Raw genomic sequence first — 21,125 nt, 5'->3', positions numbered from 1 at the left:
CCACAATTAAATAAATAAATACACCATTAAATAATTACTTAAATGTGTCATTAATTAATTAAAATTAGAATTAAATACATAAATGTGTAATTAAATGTATCATTAATTAATTCAAATACCGATTCATTTTATGTAAAATACATATATAATTATTTCACTATTTACATTTACATTTCATGATCCTGCATTGCAGTGATTCATGAATTACTTCAAACTGTCAAACTGACCCATCAAAGTCAGTGGGCGGGGCTAACGCGAATCTAGTCTGATCCATTGCTTTGGTCTGAAGTAGAGTAGGCCAACCTGGATAGAGACAATGGAGGATCTCCGTGAACTTTCCAGGGAGTTGGTTAGAGACATTTTAAACTTAGCAGAGGATGTAGAAGCAGGACCTGCTGACATTATCCGGAATTGATTTGTCTTGGCTTGATGCAGAGGGTAACCAATCAGGCGTTAGGTTCCGCCTACCAACTTTTGATGGGTCAGTTTGACAGTTTTAAGTAATTCATGAATCACTGCAATGCAGGATCATGAAATGTAAATGTAAATAGTGAAATAATTATATATGTATTTTACATAAAATGAATCGGTATTTGAATTCATTAATGATACATTTAATTACACATTTATGTATTTAATTCTAATTTTAATTAATTAATGACACATTTAAGTAATTATTTAATGGTGTATTTATTTATTTAATTGTGGCACTTTTAGTCCTCCATAGCACACATGTCCATATTCCTTACTTTATCCCATAATGAATGAATGACAGGCGCACGCTTGAATTCACGAGATGTGCCTGTATATTATATGTTGTTGAAAATGTATGCAATCAATAACTGTAAGTCGCTCTGGATAAGCGCTAAATGACTAAAATGTAAATGTGAATGTTGTTGTCATGGATGACGTCATAATGTCTAGTCGGCAATTATTGCTTAGAATTCGAACCACTGAGTTTATAAATGAACGATTCGAACCAATGATTGGAAAAGCTACACAAGCAGCAACATGCAAGAGGTGCACACATGCTTGAACTTGGACTGCAGTTATCCTAAAACTAAAAGCAGAGTTAAAGTGCAGTCAAAATTATTATTTTTCCTGTGTTTTGTATCATATTGTACAACAGCTGATGAAACTAACACTGTAAAAGTATGGAAAGAAATGTATCAGTGTTATTCCTGATTGTATTTGCAACCAGCAACTATCTATACAGGACCTTGTGGGAAATTGGTTAATAGACCAATAATAAAGAGTTGCAAACCTCTGCCAACAACAGCTAGTTTTCAGGTTCCCCCTCCCACTGGCCTGGGAGGGCATAGGCCCACCCACTTGGGAGCCAGGCCCACCCACTGGGGAGCCAGGCCCAGCCAATCAGAATGAGTTCTCCCCACAAAATGGCTTTATTACAGACAGAAATACTCTTCAGTTTCATCAGCTGTCTGGGTGGCTGGTCTCAGACGATACTGCAGGTGAAGAAGCCGGATGTGGAAGTCCTGGGCTGGTGTGGTTACACGTGGTCTGCGGTTGTGAGGCCGGTTGGGCGTACTGCCATATTCTCTAAAACAACGTTGGAGGCGGCTTATGGTAGAGAAATTAACATTCAATTCTCTGCCAACAGCTCTGGTGGACATTCCTTCCTACAGTCAGCATGCCAATTGCACACTCCCTCAAAACTTGAGACATCTGTGGCATTGTGTTGTGTGACAAAACTGCACATTTTAGAGTGGCCTTTTATTGTACCCAGCACAAGGTGCACCTGTGTAATGATCATGCTGTTTAATCAGCTTCTTGATAATCCATCCACTTGACAGGTGTGGCATATCTTGGCAAAGGACAAATGCTCACTAACAGGGATGTAAACAAATGTGTGCACAACATTTGAGATAAATAAGCTTTTTGTGCATATGGAACATTTCAGGGATATTTTATTTCAGCTCATGAAACATAGGACCAACACTTTACATATTGCGTTTATATTTTTGTTCAATATACATTATGAGATCATTATGGATAAGAGCGGTATTATTTGTATTTGTCAAACGGCAGCCATGCATCGATCTTCATGTCACCAGATTAAGACTCTCGATATTTATTGAAAAGGAGAATCAAGCTTATCACTTTGCACATTCACCACCCTGTGAAGTTAATAATTTATTTAATTTGTAGCCTAATAAACTGCACGCTTTCCCGAGTTGTAGTGGGAGGACCACACAATATATCATCGCGTGACTCCAACTTTCGTGATGCCATTTCTCGCATAATTAATTTTACCGACACAAAATGTCGAGCTAACAAATTGTCTGTAGGCATTTATAAAATTGTAACAGCAATTAATGTTTCCATCTGCCCAGTCGTGACTTTTTTAATGCGTCAGGTCATCCATATGAAATGGTTGGATGGAAATGTGGTTACAGTCAACTTTTGGCATCTCATAGTTGTTTTTAGCTGTGTAGATTATTTATTTTTTCAGTGTGTTTTGAACGCATTCAGACAATGCGATTTAAAAAAATTGTGCACTAAAATTACAAAGTGTTAACTGGAGTTAACACTGACAGCCCTATAAATTATGGTTAACGTTACTGACTGCTGATCTGGGTTATACTGCCACCGTGGGTTATCGGTGATAACGTATAATGAATGCCAGAAAGCGAGGGTCCCGTTTTTGATATACATTCACACACAGAAAAGGCAGCGAGGAAGGTTTGATGTTGGGTAATGGAGGTTTAGGGTTTGGAATTGGCTTTATGAGGGTTGTGGTCTGTGAAATGGAGAACAAGAGGGAAAAGGACAGATAACATAAATACAGATACCATTAAGTGATGGATAAATAAATAGGGATAAATACAGATAACATAACATGAGCACAGTGGTGTAAAGTATTTAAGTTAAAATACTTGAAAGTACTACTTAATTCGTTTTTTGGGGTATCTGTACTTTATTGTACTATTTATATTTTTTAGTTATATTTTTTACAACTTTTACTTCACTACATTCCTAAAGAAAATTGTGTACTTTTTACTCCATACATTTTCCCTGACACCCAAAAATACTTGTTACATTTTGAATGCTTAGCAGGTCAGGAAAATTGTGCAATTCACACACTTATCAAGAAAATATCCCTGGTCATCCCTACTGCCTCTGATCTGGCGGACACACTAAACAGATGCTTCGTTTGTAAATGATGTCTAAGTGTTGGAGCGTTCCCCTGGTTATTTGTAAATAAAACATTTAATGATGCGGTCTGGTTTGCTTAATATAAGGAATTTGAAATTATTTATACCTGTACTTCTACTTTTGATACTTAAGTATATTTTGGAAATAACAATTACCTTTGATACTTAAGTATATTTAAAACCGAATACTTTTAGACTTTTACTCGGTGACTTTCACTTTTACTCGAGTCATTTTCTATTAAGGTATCTTTATTTTTACTCAAGCATGACAACTGGGTACTTTTCCACCACTGCGTGAGCATGACAGACAAGGAAGTTCCAGGTGACCAAAGTTGGAGGGTAAATGGACTTAATACTTAAAGGAAGTGTAGATTCGACCAGCAGAACAAAACCGTAGGCATAGGGGTCGAAATGAATTAAGGTTAGGTTTAGAAAAGGGGCTTACGTTAAGGTTATGTATAGTTTCAGTGAGGTCAAGGAAAGAGTTACTGAGTACTGTGGGATGCCTTTCTATCCGATTCTCCTGGAGAATCTTGTCACCGGACGTGCTATCACTTCACATTGGGGCACGTCATGGATTAACATTTTTAGCACCGGTATAAATTGCATGTCTGCCGTGTACGGAAGAACACAGAGGTGTCGAAAGCTGGGACTATCGTTCCCACATCTCCCGAATGTAAATCAAGCATTAGCCAAATTGTCCTTGGACTGACAAATCATGGCAATCAACAACATAGCATTGTTGAATGCAGGAACAGTCAGGTCTCCAGGCTAGCAGCAGTCCAAGAGATTTAAAGTAAAAATGAGAAAAGTCATCCAGGCTATATGAATGTATCCACATTCATGAGTCCATATGCCACTCGCTATATGGATGTTAGTCAGTAAGTTCTATGAGGAGCTGTTAGAGCTATCAATAACATTCATCAGCACAGATGGACTGAGTTTATGGGCAGTCTCTTAGCCAATCCCAGAAGACTAGAAAAGGGACAGGCACTTCAGATTGGACTTCCCAGTGTGTGTTGCTGCTCTGTGTCTTTGTCTCCTGTGTTCTGAGTGGGGGAGTCAGCCTGTGCTGTTTCGGCAGATGAGAGGGTTGAGGGGGAGCTGAGGTGTGCCTGTTCTGTCGCTGGCACCGCCCTCCTCTGCCTCCTCCTCTCTCTGTTGCACGGAGGACAAGTACTGCTCCAGCAGACTGCAGTCCTGACTGCTCCCCCCACCACAAGGAGCCAGCGGCCGCACAGTGTCCAGAGAGTCGCCGGTCCCACAGCTCAGGAAGGTGTCTTCCTGCCCTGCCTGCAGTTCATCTGTTGACTGGAAGCCTGAGTCTGGGAAGGAGAGGACTGTGCAGGCCGGGTTTGCAGTGCTGGAGGCCACAGGCTGTGGGAGTTGAAGAGCTGGGGGGTCACAGAGCCCGGGGGTCGGGGCTGGGGCAGGAGATGACCCAGCCTGAGTCACGCTGGCCAGCTGCCCCTCTACAGAACGCTGCCACTGCTGCATGGACTGAAGCTGCAGAGAGATGGGGAGAAGGAGTGAGAAAGGGTGTGTGTATGTGCATCTACATTTGATGCATGACCTTGTTTATCACTGACCTGCCTCCATAGAAACTTCACAGCCTCCTCCTGTACCAGTCTCTTCAACTTCTCCTCTTCATGCTGCTGCCTCACCCTGTACACACAAACAACAATGTATTATTTGGAAGAGTTTGACATATACGTGATCTTCAACAGAAACAGCTAGATACCTTCATCCTTTAGACCTATCTGGCTGTGCCTTCAGAAGTGTTGAAAGACAGCTAGCTACAGTGAGGGAAAAAAGTATTTGATCCCCTGCTGATTTTGTATGTTTGCCCACTGACAAAGACATGATCAGTCTATAAATGTAATGGTAGGTTTATTTGAACAGTGAACAGTGAGAGACAGAATAACAACAACAAAATCCAGAAAAACACATGTCAAAAATGTTATGAATTGATTTGCATTTTAATGAGGGAAATAAGTATTTGACCCCTGTGCAAAACATGACTTAGTACTTGGTGGCAAAACCCTTGTTGGCAATCACAGATGTCAGACGTTTCTTGTAGTTGGCCACCAGGTTTGCACACATCTCAGGAGGGATTTTGTCCCACTCCTCTTTGCAGATCTTCTCCAAGTCATTAAGGTATCGAGCCTGATGTTTGGCAACTCGAACCTTCAGCTCCCTCCACAGATTTTCTATGAGATTAAGGTCTGGAGACTGGCTAGGCCACTCCAGGACCTTAATGTGCTTCTTCTTGAGCCACTCCTTTGTTGCCTTGGCCATGTGTTTTGGGTCATTGTCATGCTGGAATACCCATCCACAACCCATTTTCAATGCCCTGGCTGAGAGAAGGAGGTTCTCACTCAAGATTTGACGGTACATGGCCCCGTCCATCGTCCCTTTGATGCGGTGAAGTTGTCCTCTCCCCTTAGCAGAAAAACACCCCCAAAGCATAATGTTTCCACCTCCATGTTTGACGGCGGGGATGGTGTTCTTAGGGGTCATTGGCAGCATTCATCCTCCTCCAAACACGGCGAGTTGATTTGATGCCAAAGAGCTCCATTTTGGTCTCATCTGACCACAACACTTTCACCCAGTTCTCCTCTGAATCATTCAGTGGTTCATTGGCAAACTTCAGACGGCCCTGTATATGTGCTTTCTTGAGCAGGGGGACCTTGCGGGCACTGCAGGATTTCAGTCTTTCACGGCGTAGTGTGTTACCAATTGTTTTCTTGGTGACTATGGTCCCAGCTGCCTTGAGATCATTGACAAGATCCTCCCGTGTAGTTCTGGGCTGATTCCTCACTGTTCTCATGATCATTGCAACTCCACGAGGTGAGATCTTGCATGGAGCCCCAGGCCGAGGGAGATTGACAGTTATTTTGTGTTTCTTCCATTTGCGAATAAACGCACCAACTGTTGTCACCTTCTCACCAAGCTGCTTGGCGATGGTCTTGTAGCCCATTCCAGCCTTGTGTAGGTCTACAATCTTGTCCCTGACATCCTTGGAGAGCTCTTTGGTCTTGGCCATGGTGGAGAGTTTGGAATCTGATTGATTGATTGCTTCTGTGGACAGGTGTCTTTTATACAGGTAACAAACTGAGATTAGGAGCACTCCCTTTAAGAGTGTGCTCCTAATCTCAGCTCGTTACCTGTATAAAAGACACCTGGTAGTCAGAAATCTTTCTGATTGAGAGGGGGTCAAATACTTATTTCCCTCATTAAAATGCAAATCAATTTATAACATTTTTGACATGCGTTTTTCTTGATTTTCTTGTTGTTATTCTGTCTCTCACTGTTCAAATAAACCTACCATTAAAATTATAGACTGATCATTTCTTTGTCAGTGGGCAAATGTACAAAATCAGCAGGGGATCAAATACTTTTTTCCCTCACTGTAGTTACATTAAAAATGTCACTCTGTTGCAGGACAACATATCCCCCAAGTCTTCCAACATTCCAATAGCTATAGCTATATTCTGAAGCATGGCCAAAGACACAATGCTTTGTGAACTCTTTACAAAAGGCTAAATGTCTGCTCTTTATAGTGAAAATTGAAGTTTTGTATGTAGAAATCAACTTATCTAGCCTACCAACAAGTCTATAAACAAATGTGTGACCATACCTTTTAGACAACAACATCCAGACATAGTAATGAACCATGCGCATATGACATTGGTAATCCCTCATGCACAATCACAATTTGGCTGGTTGTGTTCAAGCCTAGTACCAACTGACGTGATTCAATTAATTGAGGGCTTGATAACTAGTAGCAGTTCATCTTTTATTCTATGCGCTTTGAGATTATTTTTGTAATTAAAATCAATTTACAAATGTAATACATTATCATTAGTTGACTGATTGAAACTGGTGAAGTCTGCACATTTTGTGGTTCCATAAGACTAGGACTGGAGAACAGTGTCTACACTCCAATTCTCTACCCTTCTCCTTAAGTGTGCACTTGTACACTGCCCATCATGAATTTGAAAGGAATGGACTGGTGTGAGGAATATGGTGGAAACTCCCTTCAGCCATGTACGCAGCAATCCAATGCTTTTAAATGCATGAGGGGAGTGAATGAGAGCACCCTTCTGGAGAAGAGTAGAGAATAGGAACGCAGCCCTTGGATTTATTGGGGACTGTTCCATACCTCTCAAACTCTCCAGAAAGGAAGACTATGTGCTCCTGCATCCTATGCAGGCGGATCTCACACCGCACCTCTTTGGCCAGCGGGTGGCAGCGCCGAGTCCACATTCCCCTCCACCATGCCTGGATACTGACGGCTGCCCTGTCTGCTTCACAGTGGCCCAGCCTATCACATCTCACCACTGCTTTAACTTCCTGCTGAGACCCGGCCCTCACCTCTGCAGCACCGCAGTTTGAGTATGCTCCCTGGAGCAAAGCGCTGTCATTGGTCTGTGATTGGTCATCTCCCATCACAGGTAGACCGGCGGTTAAGGTTAAGGTGCAGGTGAGGTGGCTGTCAGCTGACACCCTTTCTCCCTCTGCCTCCCTCTCGCTCTCCCTCTCCTTCTGGCTCTCACTCTCCAAGGGTGCCTGGAGTGTCTTTTCAGCAAGGGTATTTTTGGGACGAATGAGGTGTTCAGGCGCCAGCGAGTCGGGCTCAAACGTCTCCGTCTCATCCTCACTGTCGGAGCGGGGGGGGTCAGAGGTGACTGGGAGGAAGGTGGACTCGGAGGAGAGCAGGCTGCCATTGAGTTTGTCCTCATCTGTCTGGCTCTGGACGTCCTCCAGGTAGAGGCGCTCTTCCGCACCCCTGAGGGCACGGAGAGGAGGTGCGGCCGCATGGGAGGGGTCGCAGCCCAGCCAGGTGTTCACCTGCAGCGTCGCCAGCTCTGGACACACACACAGAGAAGAGAAAGGAACAGATTACATTTACACACCAGACACACACTGGGATTGATGGGAGTTACAGAATTGAGAAAAACACAGGTAGAGTTCATGTCCTCTACCTGTCTGTCTGGCTAATGGAGCAGTCACAGGCGTTGTGGCTCTGTCTGCCTCTCTGGCTTCCCTTAGTGGAGGCACATGGAAGGGGCTTTGAGTCTCCACATCCAGTTGGGTGGGGCGGGGAGGGCTGGGGGAGCCCCCCTGGGTCTGCTGCAGGAGCTGCCTCTGGTGGAATCTGTAAATATACACAGGTCCCCTGGTTAACTAACATGATACAAAGGAGAGAGGATCCCAATAAAACAGTCATCTCAATGATTGTGCAAGCTGTCTCATCTGCTTCACATTTCTCATCTGGTTAAAAGATACCTTGCGGTACCTTGAAGTTAAATGACCAAAACTAAGCAGAAAAGCCACAGAGGTGCATGGATCCAGTTTAGTGTCAAATGGATTGTGACAATGGGTTGGACTTACACTACCAGTCAAAGGTTTGGACACACCTACTCATTCAAGGGTTTTTCTTTATTTTTACTATTTTTTACATTGTAAAATAATAGTTAAGACATCCAAACTATGAAATAACACATGGAATCATGTAGTAACCACAAAAGTGTTAAACAAATTCAAATAGCCACCCTTTGCCTTGATGACAGCTTTGCACACTCTTGGCATTCTCTTAACCAGCTTCATGAGGTAGTCACCTGGAATGCATTTCAATTAACAGGTGTGCCTTCTTAAAAGTTAATTTGTGGAATTTTTTTCCTTCTTAATGCGTTTGAGACAATCAGCTGTGTTGTGACAAGGTGGGGGGTATTCAGAAGATAGCCCTATTTGGTAAAAAAACAAGTCCATATTATGGCAAGAACAGCTCAAATAAGCAAAGAGAAACAACAGTCCATCATTACTTTAAGACACGAAGGTCAGTCATAATGGATAATGTCAAGAACTTTTAACGTTTCTTCAAGTGCAGTCGCAAAAACCATCAAGCGCTATGATGAAACTGGCTCTCATGAGGACCGCCACAGGAATGGAAGAACCAGATTTACCTCTGCTGCAGAGGATAAGTTCATTAGAGTTGCCAGCCTCAGATATTGCAGCCCAAATAAATGCTTCACAGAGTTCAAGTAACAGACACATCTCAACATCAACTGTTCAGAGGAGACTGTGTGAATCAGGCCTTCATTGTCAAATTGCAGCAAAGAAACCACTACTAAAGGACATCGATAAGAAGAAGAGACTTGCTTGGGCCAAGAAACACAAGCAATGGACATTAGACCGGTGGAAATGTGTCCTTTGGTCTGGAGTCCAAATTGGAGATGTTTGGTTCCAACCGCCGTGGCTTTGTGAGATGCGATGAGGGTGAACGGATGATCTCCGCATGTGTAGTTCCCACCGTAAAGCATGGAGGAAGAGGTGTTATGGTTTGGGGGTGCTTTGCTGGTGACAATGTCTGTGATTTATTTAGAATTCAAGGCACACTTAACCAGCATGGCTACCACAGCATTCTGCAGTGATACGCCATCCCATCTGGTTTGGGCTTAGTGGGACTATCATTTGTTTTTCAACAGGACAATGACCCAACACACCTCCAGGCTGTGTAAGGGCTATTTTACCAAGAAGGAGTGTGATGGAGTGCTGCATCAGATTACCTGGCCTCCACAATCCCCCGACCTCAACCCAATTGAGATGGTTTGGGATGAGTCGGACCGCAGAGTGAAGGAAAAGCAGCCAACAAGTGCTCAGCATATGTGGGAACTCCTTACATTTACATTTTCGTCATTTAGCAGACGCTCTTATCCAGAGCGACTTACAAATTGGTGCATTCACCTTATGATAGCCAGTGGGACAACCACTGTAGCTCAGCTGGTAGAGCACGGCGCTTTTAACGCCAAGGTAGTGGGTTCGATCCCCGGGACCACCCATACACAAAAAAAATGTATGCACGCATGACTGTAAGTCGCTTTGGATAAAAGCGTCTGCGAAATGGCATATTATATATTATTATTATAAAACACAAAAAAAAAATTGGGGGGGGTAAGGGGGGGTAGAAGGATTACTTTATCCTATCCCAGGTATTCCTTAAAGAGGTGGGGTTTCAAGTGTCTCCGGAAGGTGGTGAGTGACTCCGCTGTCCTGGCGTCGTGAGGGAGCTTGTTCCACCATTGGGGTGCCAGAGCAGCGAACAGTTTTGACTGGGCTGAGCGGGAACTGTGCTTCCGCAGAGGTAGGGGGGCCAGCAGGCCAGAGGTGGATGAACACAATGCCCTCGTTTGGGTGTAGGGACTGATCAGAGCCTGAAGGTACGGAGGTGCCTTCTCACAGCTCCGTAGGCAAGCACCATGGTCTTGTAGCAGATGCGAGCTTCAACTGGAAGCCAGTGGAGTGTGCGGAGGAGCGGGGTGACGTGAGAGAACTTGGGAAGGTTGAACACCAGACGGGCTGCGGCATTCTGGATGAGTTGTAGGGGTTTAATGGCACAGGCAGGGAGCCCAGGCAACAGCGAGTTGCAGTAATCCAGACGGGAGATGACAAGTGCCTGGATTAGGACCTGTGCCGCTTCCTGTGTAAGGCAGGGTCGTACTCTGCGAATGTTGTAGAGCATGAACCTACAGGATCGGGTCACCGCCTTGATGTTAGCGGAGATCGACAGGGTGTTGTCCAGGGTCACGCCAAGGCTCTTTGCACTCTGGGAGGAGGACACAACGGAGTTGTCAACCGTGATGGCGAGATCATGGAACGGGCAGTCCTTCCCCGGGAGGAAGAGAAGCTCCGTCTTGCCGAGGTTCAGCTTGAGGTGGTGATCCGTCATCCACACTGATATGTCTGCCAGACATGCAGAGATGCGATTCGCCACCTGGACTGTTGGAAAAGCATTCCAGGTGAAGGTGGTTGAAAGAATGCCAAGACTGTGCAAAGCTTTTATCAAGGCAAAGGGTGGCTATTTGAAGAATCTCAAATATATTTTGATTTGTTTAACACATTTTTGGTTACTACATGATTCCATAGTTTATGTCTTTACTATTATTCTACAATGTAAAAAATTTTAAAAATAAAGAAAAACTCTGGAATGAGTAGGTGTGTCCAAACATTTGACTGGTACTGTATATCTGCCGCTTTTTCCAAGTGATCACAGGGAGGAGAACACATCCACTACCCGTGTGATAGTTAACCTCATTGAACAGCTGTTGGCATCACAGTCCAGTTGTGAATGTATTCTCCTACCTCTGCTTGCTGAGGATCTTCTCCAGCTTGGCATCCTCCACCGTCTCAAGGGCTGGCGTGGAGGTCAAAGGGCACACGGTGGCCAAGTACTGGACCAGCTGCACGTGCTGACCTGGCCGGTATGATCGACCTTTGCCCTGGCTGTACAGCCACTCCGCCTTCAACCTGAGATCACAGACATTAGAAACATTAAATCACCAGCAATAAGAGTGATCATCACTCAACACCTCAAACATTTTAAGTAGCTATTTTCACCTAAAACACAGGGGAGGAACCAGAAAGACCAGACTACAGGAATTTTTTGCATTTTGGTTGTAATCAGTAAATAAATAAAATCTCCTGCCTAATGGGGCAACTGCTCAAGTCACTTCCCTGGGCAATAAGGCAACCCTTAATTTCAATCTCTGCCTACCCCCCTTCCCCTGCCTAGTTGGCATTTGTAACTTCAATGGAGTTCTGGAACTGGTCTCACCCTTCTTTCTGTGACACCACATATCCGTCCAGGACCTTGAGATTCAGACACCAGCTCATGATGTACGGCCGGTAGTCGTATTTAGGCAATGAGAGGGTTGCCATGACACAGGGGTTAGTCATAATGGAGAGCTGTTCCAGGTCGTGGAGGGGTGCCAGGTAGGATACCTGTGGGAGGCAGAGAGAGAGAGAGAAAGAAAGAGAGACAAGCAGGTGAGAGAGAAGTAGGAGAGAGATTGTTGTAAAAGCAGAGCAGGTGAGAGTACAAAGGAACAAAAAGGCGGGGTCTTTACCTCGTTGAGGTCTCTAATTTCATTCTCTGCCAGGGAGAGGATGGACAGATGGATGGGCAAATGAGCGGGAACGGTCCGCAGCGTCGTAATGCTATTCCCGTGGAGGAGAAGGGTCTACAAGAGAAATGGCAGCCATTCAATCAACACCACAACCAATCACTTAAACTCTCCTGCTTATTGCTCCAGAATTCTATCTGCATCCCCATAACTCTGAAAAGCCATGAGACAAGACCTGTTCTCACCTTTAAGGCTAACAGCTTGGTAACATCACCAATGTTGGAGATGTTGTTATCAGACAGGTCCAAGTGTTGGAGAGCCACACAGTTGTTGAGCTGCTCAATGACCTGAGTGAAAAGTGGACATCCAGATTGCATGATCAGGAGACAAAATGTACACATTATAGAGGGAGTACCTTGTCCACTTTTTTTCCCTCACCTTGATGTTGTTGCCTGCCAAGTTGAGCCACTCCAGGTGTGGCAGGTCTCTCAGCCCTTCAATATAGCCAATACTGTTATTGGGCAGGTTCAGAACTCTCAGCTCGGTCAGACGACACACACCCATCATTCGCACCAGGCGGTTTCCAACAACAGATAGCTGCACAGCACAGAAAACAGGAAAGAGTGAGGCAGAATGAGACAGCAAAACAATATAGAGGGAACAAATCCAACCCAATGTGGTACATTGCAAGTTTGCAACAAGATATAGAAGTAGTAAATGCCCATTATACAAATTAGATTAGGAATTCAACAATATTCAACAATTAAGTTGAACATATTCCATCAAATGTGCTTTGGTGGAAATGCAAATTTAGTCACACAACCAATCATGTAAAAGTACCCAGTAAGAGGGCGTGTACGAAAGGCTGTGACGTATTTGTAGTTAATCATATCAGTAATGTTAGTTCATCATATCAGAGCTGTAGCTCCGCCCACCGGTGAAGTGGAGCAGAGCATGCTGGGCGATCTCCAGCTCAGAGAAGAAGATCAGGTCAAGAGAAGTCAAGTGAGAGAAAGTTCCAGCCATCCTTGTTTTCCCCACCAGTTCCCTTTCATTGTGTTAGCCAAGGCCGGTGTGCGGCCTTGTTGATATACCACACACACTTTGGTTGAAGCAAGTTGCCATACCACTAAGTGCCTTAGCCCATCCATACGACATACACTGTGTGGTGCTGTTCTGTGCCTGTGCATCTTCAGCGTTATTAAACCACCTCAACTGGTATCCTACCTGTCTATCATCTGTGCCCTTAACAGCACATGGGAGCAAACACATAAAGTAAACCTAACCTAAAGAAAATACAGTCCACCAAGTCCTCACTTACAAGGAGCCTACCTGTTGGAGGCCTTGGCTCCTCTCCAGATGGTCCAGTTTCATGATATGGTTCTGGTCCAGGATGAGCGTGTGTGTTTCATCAGAACAGGTGAAACTGGGCTCCAGCTTCTGCAGACCCTGGGCTGACAGGTCCACCACAGGACCTGAAGGGGAAACCGGGAGAAACATAAACATGGGAGTGGATGGATGGATGTATAATCTATTATGCACATGTTGGTAGTATCACCATGAACATGAACGATGCATATAAACAATATCAGCCGGAGGAAAGCTTATACATCTATTATGTACATGGACACACCTTTAAGCAAGATACAGACAAGGAGCCAACTGAAACATGCAAGCTGTCTTGGAGAACTTCTTCATTATGATACAGTTTATTTATACTGGGCCTACTATAGTCTACTATAGTCTGAGGGATGATGAATCATTCACCTTCACTCTGTTGATTGAGTAGCTGATAAAGTAGTGGGTTTGGAGACATGATGGTTGTGAAAATCCAGCATGATATTGGGAGTCTTGCTCAGACAATGAAAACGATTTGTTTCACATATCCAATGCAGCATAGCTTTATTAAAAACACAAATCAATAGGGCCATTGTGATCTGTTGGCCATATATTAGTCCTCCAGTCCTGTAAGCATGACTCTGGACTATCAGTTGACCACATTAGCTGGACAGAGGACAGGATGAGTAGCTACAAACAGTAAGTAGCTCCAGCTAGTTAGCTAGCTAACGTAGGACCGAGACAATCATTTCAAACAAACGTTATAGCTAAATCGTTGACCTGTAAAGTCGAACATCACACAAAGGGCGCTGTCATGCACTCACCATTTGTGTCAAATGTCAAATCTGATATTCCCATTCTGCGAAGAATATACGATAATGCACAAAGTTCGCTAGCCTGGTTCCCAGCGCACAACTGTCTTGTCAGCCAGTACAACAGAAAAACGATTAAGAATTTACCGGAATATGTAGTTCAGAAATGTCCGTTCGCCATAAAGGACCACTATGCTTGGCTTCAAAAAGACTACAAATTAGCTTTACGGCAGCGCGCCACTGTTGTCGATCCTCCTGTGGGAAATATATCTCAATATATTTACAGTTGATAGCAATCCCAATATGAAACGACTGAAATCAGGATGCTGTTTTCAAAGTGTACACTGATCAAATATATCTCTTCAACTTTAAAATACCTTCATTTTGTTCAATTTGTTGATCGGTTCCTTTGGGTTGCCTTTCTATCAAGGCCATACTTCAACGGCTAGAGAAACTTCCAAATGGCTTTTGTTTTTGATAGTCCAAGATTCTCCACTAACGAAAATCCATAAAATGTAATTTTTAAGGAAAAAAACAACGTATTAAATATTTGTTTAAGTTAGACTTAAATAATTACTTTGCCACATTAAATAGAATGCTCTGTAAGAATAAGAAGGTATTGAAATCAATTGATACTCTTAAGCTTTTCAAATTTCTTTGAATGTAAAAACCCTGTATGTTTCTGTTTTTGTGTTTATCTGTTTGTGACGTTTAATGTTCAATTTTTAAGAAGGATGTATAGATTTTTGTAACACATTTGAATTTGTATCCTTCAAAATGTATGGAATTTCAATAAAAAAAAAAAAAATAAGAATAATAAAATACAAATAAAAAAACAATCAAGGCCATACTTCCTGCTTGTGTCAACGCCAAGCAACCGGTCGAGTTGCTGATTGGTCAACTACTTTTTATGAACAACATTTATATTTGAAAATCAAAATACTGCTTCTGATTGAATTTAATGAAAAAACTACATGCTGTGTAGAAAAAAAATCGGTGGGAAAAAATATATAGATTATGAAGAAATCTTACCCATAACTTCGTTTCCATTTCCGCCATCTTTCTTTTCGGTTTTGTGTCCCACTGAATCATCATGAAGTGAGTTTACGGAATACTATCTATTGCCATCAACGCTTTAAAATAACAGTTTTATTGATAGAAATGCACTATTATACAGAATGACACGTTGATCTTCTAATAATTGTTTATATTATTCCGCTACAGGGTCGAGCTGTGCAGTTTCAGTGGGTACAAAATATACCCCGGCCATGGTGTCCGATACGCCAGAATAGATGGGAAGGTAGGGCGCTCTATATGTCTACTCATTTCCTTCTTCTAATGCCACTTAGTTAAGTTTGGTTTATCGTGGTTGATCACAATAAGCCGTGGCTGACATTGTGTTAATTCTTACAGTAGAACTGTTCATGGAGTGTTTACTCGGTTCTTGGCCTGTCCCTTGGACAGACGCTGCAATGCAATGCATTCATTGTTGTGACTAAGAGGAGCACAACTACGACCGGAAGTGACTTTTCGTAGTAGTTTGAGAACATTTTAGGTAACTCTTACCCTAATTCTCATAACCTTCTACAGTAATTCTCCTAAACTGCTGTGTAAGTTCTCCTAACCTACTACGAAAAAGTCACTTCTGGTCGTAGCTGTATACCACCTAGTCAAAACCTTTATCCACGGCAGGTATAACAATATTACAACTAGACATGTGCATGTCAACATTACATTGACATTACATTTTAGTCATTTAGCAGAAGCTCTTATCCAGAACGACTTACAGTTAGTGAGTGCATACATTTTCATACTGCAATCAATGTAGTTAAGGTTCAATGAAGGGAGTCAGTGTTCCTCCGGTCATCCATCATCACAGCTGGAGACTAATAACTGCATCTGAACCAAGGACAGGAGGCACCTTGACATTTAAATTAGCTGCCAAATAACTGTCATATGCTACAGCTCACTCATGTATAGTTTAACTTACCCCACCCACCCAGGTTTTCCAGTTCCTGAATGCTAAGTGTGAGGCTGCCTTCCTGGCCAAGAGGAACCCCAGACAGATCAACTGGACTGTGCTGTACAGGCGCAAGCACAAGAAGGGCCAGTCAGTAAGTACCATGTGTGCATAATTTCCCCTCAAATGCTGACAAGCAGTGGCTAGTGTGAGTGTTTACCTTGTGATTCAGTTATACAACATAAGTTCTGACATGGTGTGTTTTGGTGTGCCTTTGTTTTTGGCTGCGGGTGGGACGGAGTGCGTGGTTGCCATCTGCGTTATGTGCTGTTGCTAGGCTGTGTCCTACAGCTTGTACGGCAGTGCTCACGCCACACACCTGCGGCCATAGAGCCACTGGAGATCATAGTACTGGCTCTGTGACGTCTCTGACTCCTTACCACTGGCCAGCCTCCATACTCTCCTACAAACCTTATATGTGAGAAAGATGTTAGGGGTTTGCAGTAATGCCGTACACCTGCGTGATTATTACTGTTCATTTGGCACAAAACTATAGTGTTAATGAGCATTCTTATTGGACTAGTTCAGCTACATGAGTGCTACTTAAATTGCAACGTTTTCTCCTGGTGTTGTGCCTACTAATATCCTAACACTCATCAACACTACCAAACTGCCCATACCTGATCCTGAATGTGGCCATGCTGTTCCTGACTGCATGTTGTGTTAATTTCTTGTCCTAACAGGAAGAGGTGACAAAGAAACGCACACGCCGTGCCGTGAAGTTCCAGAGGGCCATCACTGGCGCCTCTCTGGCTGAGATCATGGCCAAGAGGAACCAGAAGCCTGAGGTCCGCAAGGCCCAGCGTGAGCAGGCCATCAGGTGAGGACCTCACCAAAACTATGCTTGACCAGAAACTTGGCTTTAGATGTAAAATGTCAATGGCTGGCATTTTGGTGCCATAAAAAGTGAATTGTCTACTGCTGTAGTGAACTGTTGTGTAGTGTTCAACAATTTAGTGTTGTCAGTTGATCTGTGAAGCACATCTAGCTGTTCACACTGTGACACTGAATTTCCTGTGGTACTGCTGTTTTTTATTGTATTTTTCATCTTCAACAGTGAATTGTCAGTCTTGGTTTTTTAGCCACGTAAACGCAATAGATACGCAATAATGGCGTTTTATTACTCTGGTGAGTCAAGGTGTTATTTCTGCAGTCTGGACTCTTGTCTTGTTGGGTTGTTTTGTGGATGTGTGGCATTGGCCTAATTTCTATCGTTCTTTTGTCACCAGAGCTGCCAAGGAGGCCAAGAAGGCAAAGCAGACAACCAAGAAACCCTCTGCCGCTGGTGCTAAGGTAAGCTTAATATAGCCATGTCCATATATAGGACAGTGCGAATCTGATTGGTCAGAAGCCGGTCAGAAAGTAAAACCATTTATGACCTGCGTTTATTAAACGCAGCAAGCCAATTTCCGCAACTGAGCATGTAGCAAGATGCTCCGCAGTTATCATGTTGCAGGAGAGTGACGGGACCACTCACAATCGCATCCTCTTGGATCGCTCTACAATATCTTTGCTTTACATTGCTGCTCTTGGTCACCTCATATCGCTGAGCCTCTGGCATAAATGTCTCACATGGTTTTCATTTATGCTTGGAATTCTAATGGCACAAAGTGGTTTATCAAGAGCTGTAAAAAAATAAAACCAGTACTGTGGTCAAGTACTAAATTAGATTCTTATTGGAGAGTCCGAAGGCGTTTTCCTTACGTCCCTTTCATATTGACAGAAATCTCACTTTTACCATGCCTGCATTGTTATACCAGCTTTTTCATCTGAAAGGAGTAGGGCTACAGAACTATCGGTTGGGTCGATTTATTTTTGGCCGATTTATTAGCCTTTCCTAGTGTATCGGCTTTTCCCATTTATAGCGAGTGCACTTGCCTCGTGTGACACTCCTGCAAGCCGGCGCCACTCATTGCTAGTTAGCCTGTTCTCGAGGAACCTCAGAGCTGCTTGCTGCATATAAATGTAGCACACTAATAATGCCACACGGAATGTAGAAATGTTGAAAGCGATAATTCATTTACTGTTACTGCAAAACAATGTCCATACAGGCTGCAGGACTTTACAAGGCAACATACCGCTAGCTAAACAACATTCATTTATAGAGCTAACTTTGCTAGCTATAAAGCTAAGTCAGTTCACTACCCTAGAACTGTATTTGTGATAGCTAATATGCAATCCATAATGCAAAATATGCTAATTTCAAAGCTGATTGTCACCAAATCCCGTGTAGCTCAGTTGGTAGAGCATGGCGCTTGCAACGCCAGGGTTGTGGGTTCGATTCCCACGGGGGACCAGTATAAAAAAAGAATCATGCACTCACTAACTGTAAGTCGCTCTGGATAAGAGCGTCTGCTAAATGACTAAAATGTAAATGTTGTGAATTCGAAGCTGGTGAAATTACTTGGCTTTCCCTTACCAAACTGCCCGAGCTGAACTGCTTGGTTACATGACACAAGTGGTGTCTTCTCTCTTAAAGAGACGGTGCACGTTTTTATAAACGACAATGGGCTACTTCTATAATAATGTTGATCAGGTGACCTAACATGGTCCCAAATGAAAGGGAAACAGATTGTCATCTGTAGCCCCATAGACTAATGAAATCAGCCAAAAGAGCTCAATAACTCAATGCATGCACAGTCCTATTGAATATGAATTCACCTGTATTGTGAGTAGGCCTATGCCATCTTGATTTACCCAGTTTATCAAGAGATTTACCATTCAAAAAAGTATTACCGTTATGTAGTTTATTAAAGGCAAATTGACTGTAATGGATGTGTAATTGATTTGTTAATGCATGCATACATAGCATCTCGGAAAATGTTCAAATTAAATATTTATTGGCATAAAATAGCCTCCTTGAACCCCAACATCGATATCGGCACTTAAAAACCCAGTCGTTCACTAGTAGGGAGTAAAAAACATGGTACATTAAAAGCCACCTAAAGACCTAGTCATGATTCCCGCATTTTCACAGACCCTGTAACCAAAATAGTTTAGTTTGGATCCCCATTAGCTGTTGCATAAGCCGCAGCTATACATAAGACTACAAAAGAAAATGAATAGAACAAACGATTACACATTATACAAATCCAAAACCAACTATAATACCTGTAACCAAAATACAGGTATCGGGTCTGAATGGTTCTGCTTTTTCAGATAAATTCATTAACACTTCCATTGTTTAATACATTTGAAATGCAAATAGACCCCATGGTTTAACACCACCCCTCCCAATTTGCCAGTAACCCACAGTATAAAAGAGGTGTACCTGCAAGAAAGTGTTAAAGGGGCTGTTTGAAAGGGGGTCATCAACATTACCTTATATTTTTTACAGGTAATAAATATACCACATGTCTAAAAGGGGTATTAGTACTTTGTCTAATCTGTACTTTGTCTCCCTCTGTAGGCCCCTGCCAAGGCTGCACCCAAACCCAAGGTGGCAAAGCAAATGAAGGTCAATGCGCCTCGCGTTGGCGGGAAACGCTAAAGCTTTGTTAATTGTGAATAAACTTTCTTGGTAATCAAAGATGTTTGGTGTGTGATCACATTTCTCAGTACTTTTATTTTCTGGATTTGTGTAATTGACAATTGTCTTACCTGATTTGGTCATGCACCCTGAACTGTCCTTCCTTGCTAGTGGACAACAGTCGGGGTTAGTTGGTCATAAGACTCCGAACATTCACATGGTACAGCCAGAGGATGGGCCTCCCCTTGGATTCTGGTTCCTCAAGGCTTCTTCCTTCTAGGGAGTTTTAACTTGCCACTGCTTCTACTTGCTCTTTAGGGGTCTAGGATGGGTTACTGTAAAGCACTTGGTGACATGAATAGAAATGTAGTGTGTATACAAAGGTGGACCAATCAATGGACTACATGAAGGTCATGTCAAACCAGTAATTTATGCGGAGGCATGGCCATTTCTGTTTGTTCCACCCTTGTGCAACATTTATAAGATGCACTATTCAAACCTCAATAGCCAATTCCAAGTTAGGTCAAACCATGTTTTGAAATCTGAGCCTGCATACTCGCCCTCCAAGCAATCACCTATTTTAACGATCATATGCTATCTGCGCAAAAATGAAACTGGAAACTGCTGCAGAATATGCCAAGATTGAATTCAAACAGTTAACACAAGGGCATATCCATTACAAATACACTAAGTTCATGTTCAATATTACAGTAGGTTTTCTGTGCATTATGGACAATGTAGTTTGCCAGTTATTGCTTAAAGTATATCAGGAGAGGATAACTTTCCAACGTGTAGGATCGATAAACAAAATGTTAAATTTCCATCTACACTATAGTTACATTTAACAGATTATACATCTCCCAATTACCGAGAACTAACCAAAATGAGACAAGGACCTTAACTACAGGGCCAATACAAACCGTGCCTATAGAAAGTCTACACCCCCTTGAACATTTTCATTTTGTTACAAAGTGGGCTTGAAATGGACTTGTAAATTTGTCATTGATCTACACAATACTCACGTCAAAGTGAAAAGCAAATTCTACACTCTATTAAATATAACAAATGTAGTCGTTGCGTAAGTATTCACCCCCCTTGTTTAGGCAAGCCTAAATTAGTTCAGAAGTCAAATTTGGCTAAACAAATCACAAGTTATATGGACTCACTCTAGGGGTTGACATTTTTTTCAAGCACATATTAAATTACAAGGTCCAGGGAGCTTTTTGAAAGCCTCAAAGGGAAGTGATTGGTAGATGGTTAACAATAACAAATCAGACATTTAATTTATCTTAAAGCATGGTTAAGTTAATAATTAGGCTGTGGATGATGTATTAAACCACCCAGACACAAAGATGCAGTCGTCCTTCTGGAAACTGCTTAGGGAGGCCATTGGTGATTTTAAAA

The 21,125-nt window shown here is 42.8% G+C and overlaps 2 protein-coding genes across 3 annotated transcripts; one reads left to right on the top strand and one right to left on the bottom strand.

The window, feature by feature from the left end:
- Positions 1-1,916: 1,916 nt before the first annotated feature.
- LOC311129978 (centrosomal protein of 97 kDa-like) lies at positions 1,917-14,668 on the bottom strand. Of its 2 annotated transcripts, none has more exons than XM_084162550.1 (11): positions 14,610-14,668; positions 13,415-13,557; positions 12,521-12,679; positions 12,328-12,429; positions 12,086-12,199; positions 11,794-11,960; positions 11,322-11,486; positions 8,165-8,337; positions 7,342-8,047; positions 4,766-4,841; positions 1,917-4,682 (listed from the first exon to the last, which is right to left on the bottom strand). In XM_084162550.1, exons 1-11 carry the CDS (start codon positions 14,665-14,667, stop codon positions 4,239-4,241), a joined length of 2,307 nt encoding a protein of 768 aa, XP_084018676.1. In that variant the 5' UTR covers position 14,668; the 3' UTR covers positions 1,917-4,238. The 2 variants fall into 2 exon arrangements, with proteins under 2 accessions (XP_084018676.1, XP_084018677.1); XM_084162551.1 differs by lacking the exon at positions 14,610-14,668 and adding an exon at positions 14,245-14,323.
- A 420-nt stretch (positions 14,669-15,088) lies between these two features.
- Positions 15,089-19,783, top strand: LOC311128913 (large ribosomal subunit protein eL24-like). The gene is made up of 6 exons (XM_084161148.1): positions 15,089-15,330; positions 15,457-15,532; positions 16,236-16,346; positions 16,936-17,072; positions 17,482-17,545; positions 19,662-19,783. Exons 1-6 carry the CDS (start codon positions 15,326-15,328, stop codon positions 19,740-19,742), a joined length of 474 nt encoding a protein of 157 aa, XP_084017274.1. The 5' UTR covers positions 15,089-15,325; the 3' UTR covers positions 19,743-19,783.
- The last annotated feature ends 1,342 nt before the right edge of the window (positions 19,784-21,125 follow it).

The sequence above is a fragment of the Coregonus lavaretus genome, assembly GCF_964263955.1.
Source record: "Coregonus lavaretus genome assembly, chromosome: 5".
Lineage (NCBI taxonomy): Eukaryota > Metazoa > Chordata > Actinopteri > Salmoniformes > Salmonidae > Coregonus > Coregonus lavaretus.
Note: the sequence above shows the minus strand (reverse complement) of the source record. Positions and strands in the feature narration are given on the sequence as shown.

Bases quoted from the DNA above. Each gene is read 5' to 3' on its own strand.
- LOC311129978 (XM_084162550.1), bottom strand. From the start codon at position 14,667: ATGGCCTTGATAGAAAGGCAACCCAAAGGAACCGATCAACAAATTGAA. The intron at 12,430-12,520 runs GTGAGGGAAAAA...CTTTTCACTCAG, and splicing joins TGGCAGGCAACAACATCAAG to GTCATTGAGCAGCTCAACAA. The intron at 4,842-7,341 runs GTATGGAACAGT...TTGTGTGTACAG, and splicing joins CTTTCTGGAGAGTTTGAGAG to GGTGAGGCAGCAGCATGAAG.
- LOC311128913 (XM_084161148.1), top strand. The intron at 17,073-17,481 runs GTGAGGACCTCA...TTTTGTCACCAG, and splicing joins CAGCGTGAGCAGGCCATCAG to AGCTGCCAAGGAGGCCAAGA. The intron at 17,546-19,661 runs GTAAGCTTAATA...CTCCCTCTGTAG, and splicing joins CCTCTGCCGCTGGTGCTAAG to GCCCCTGCCAAGGCTGCACC.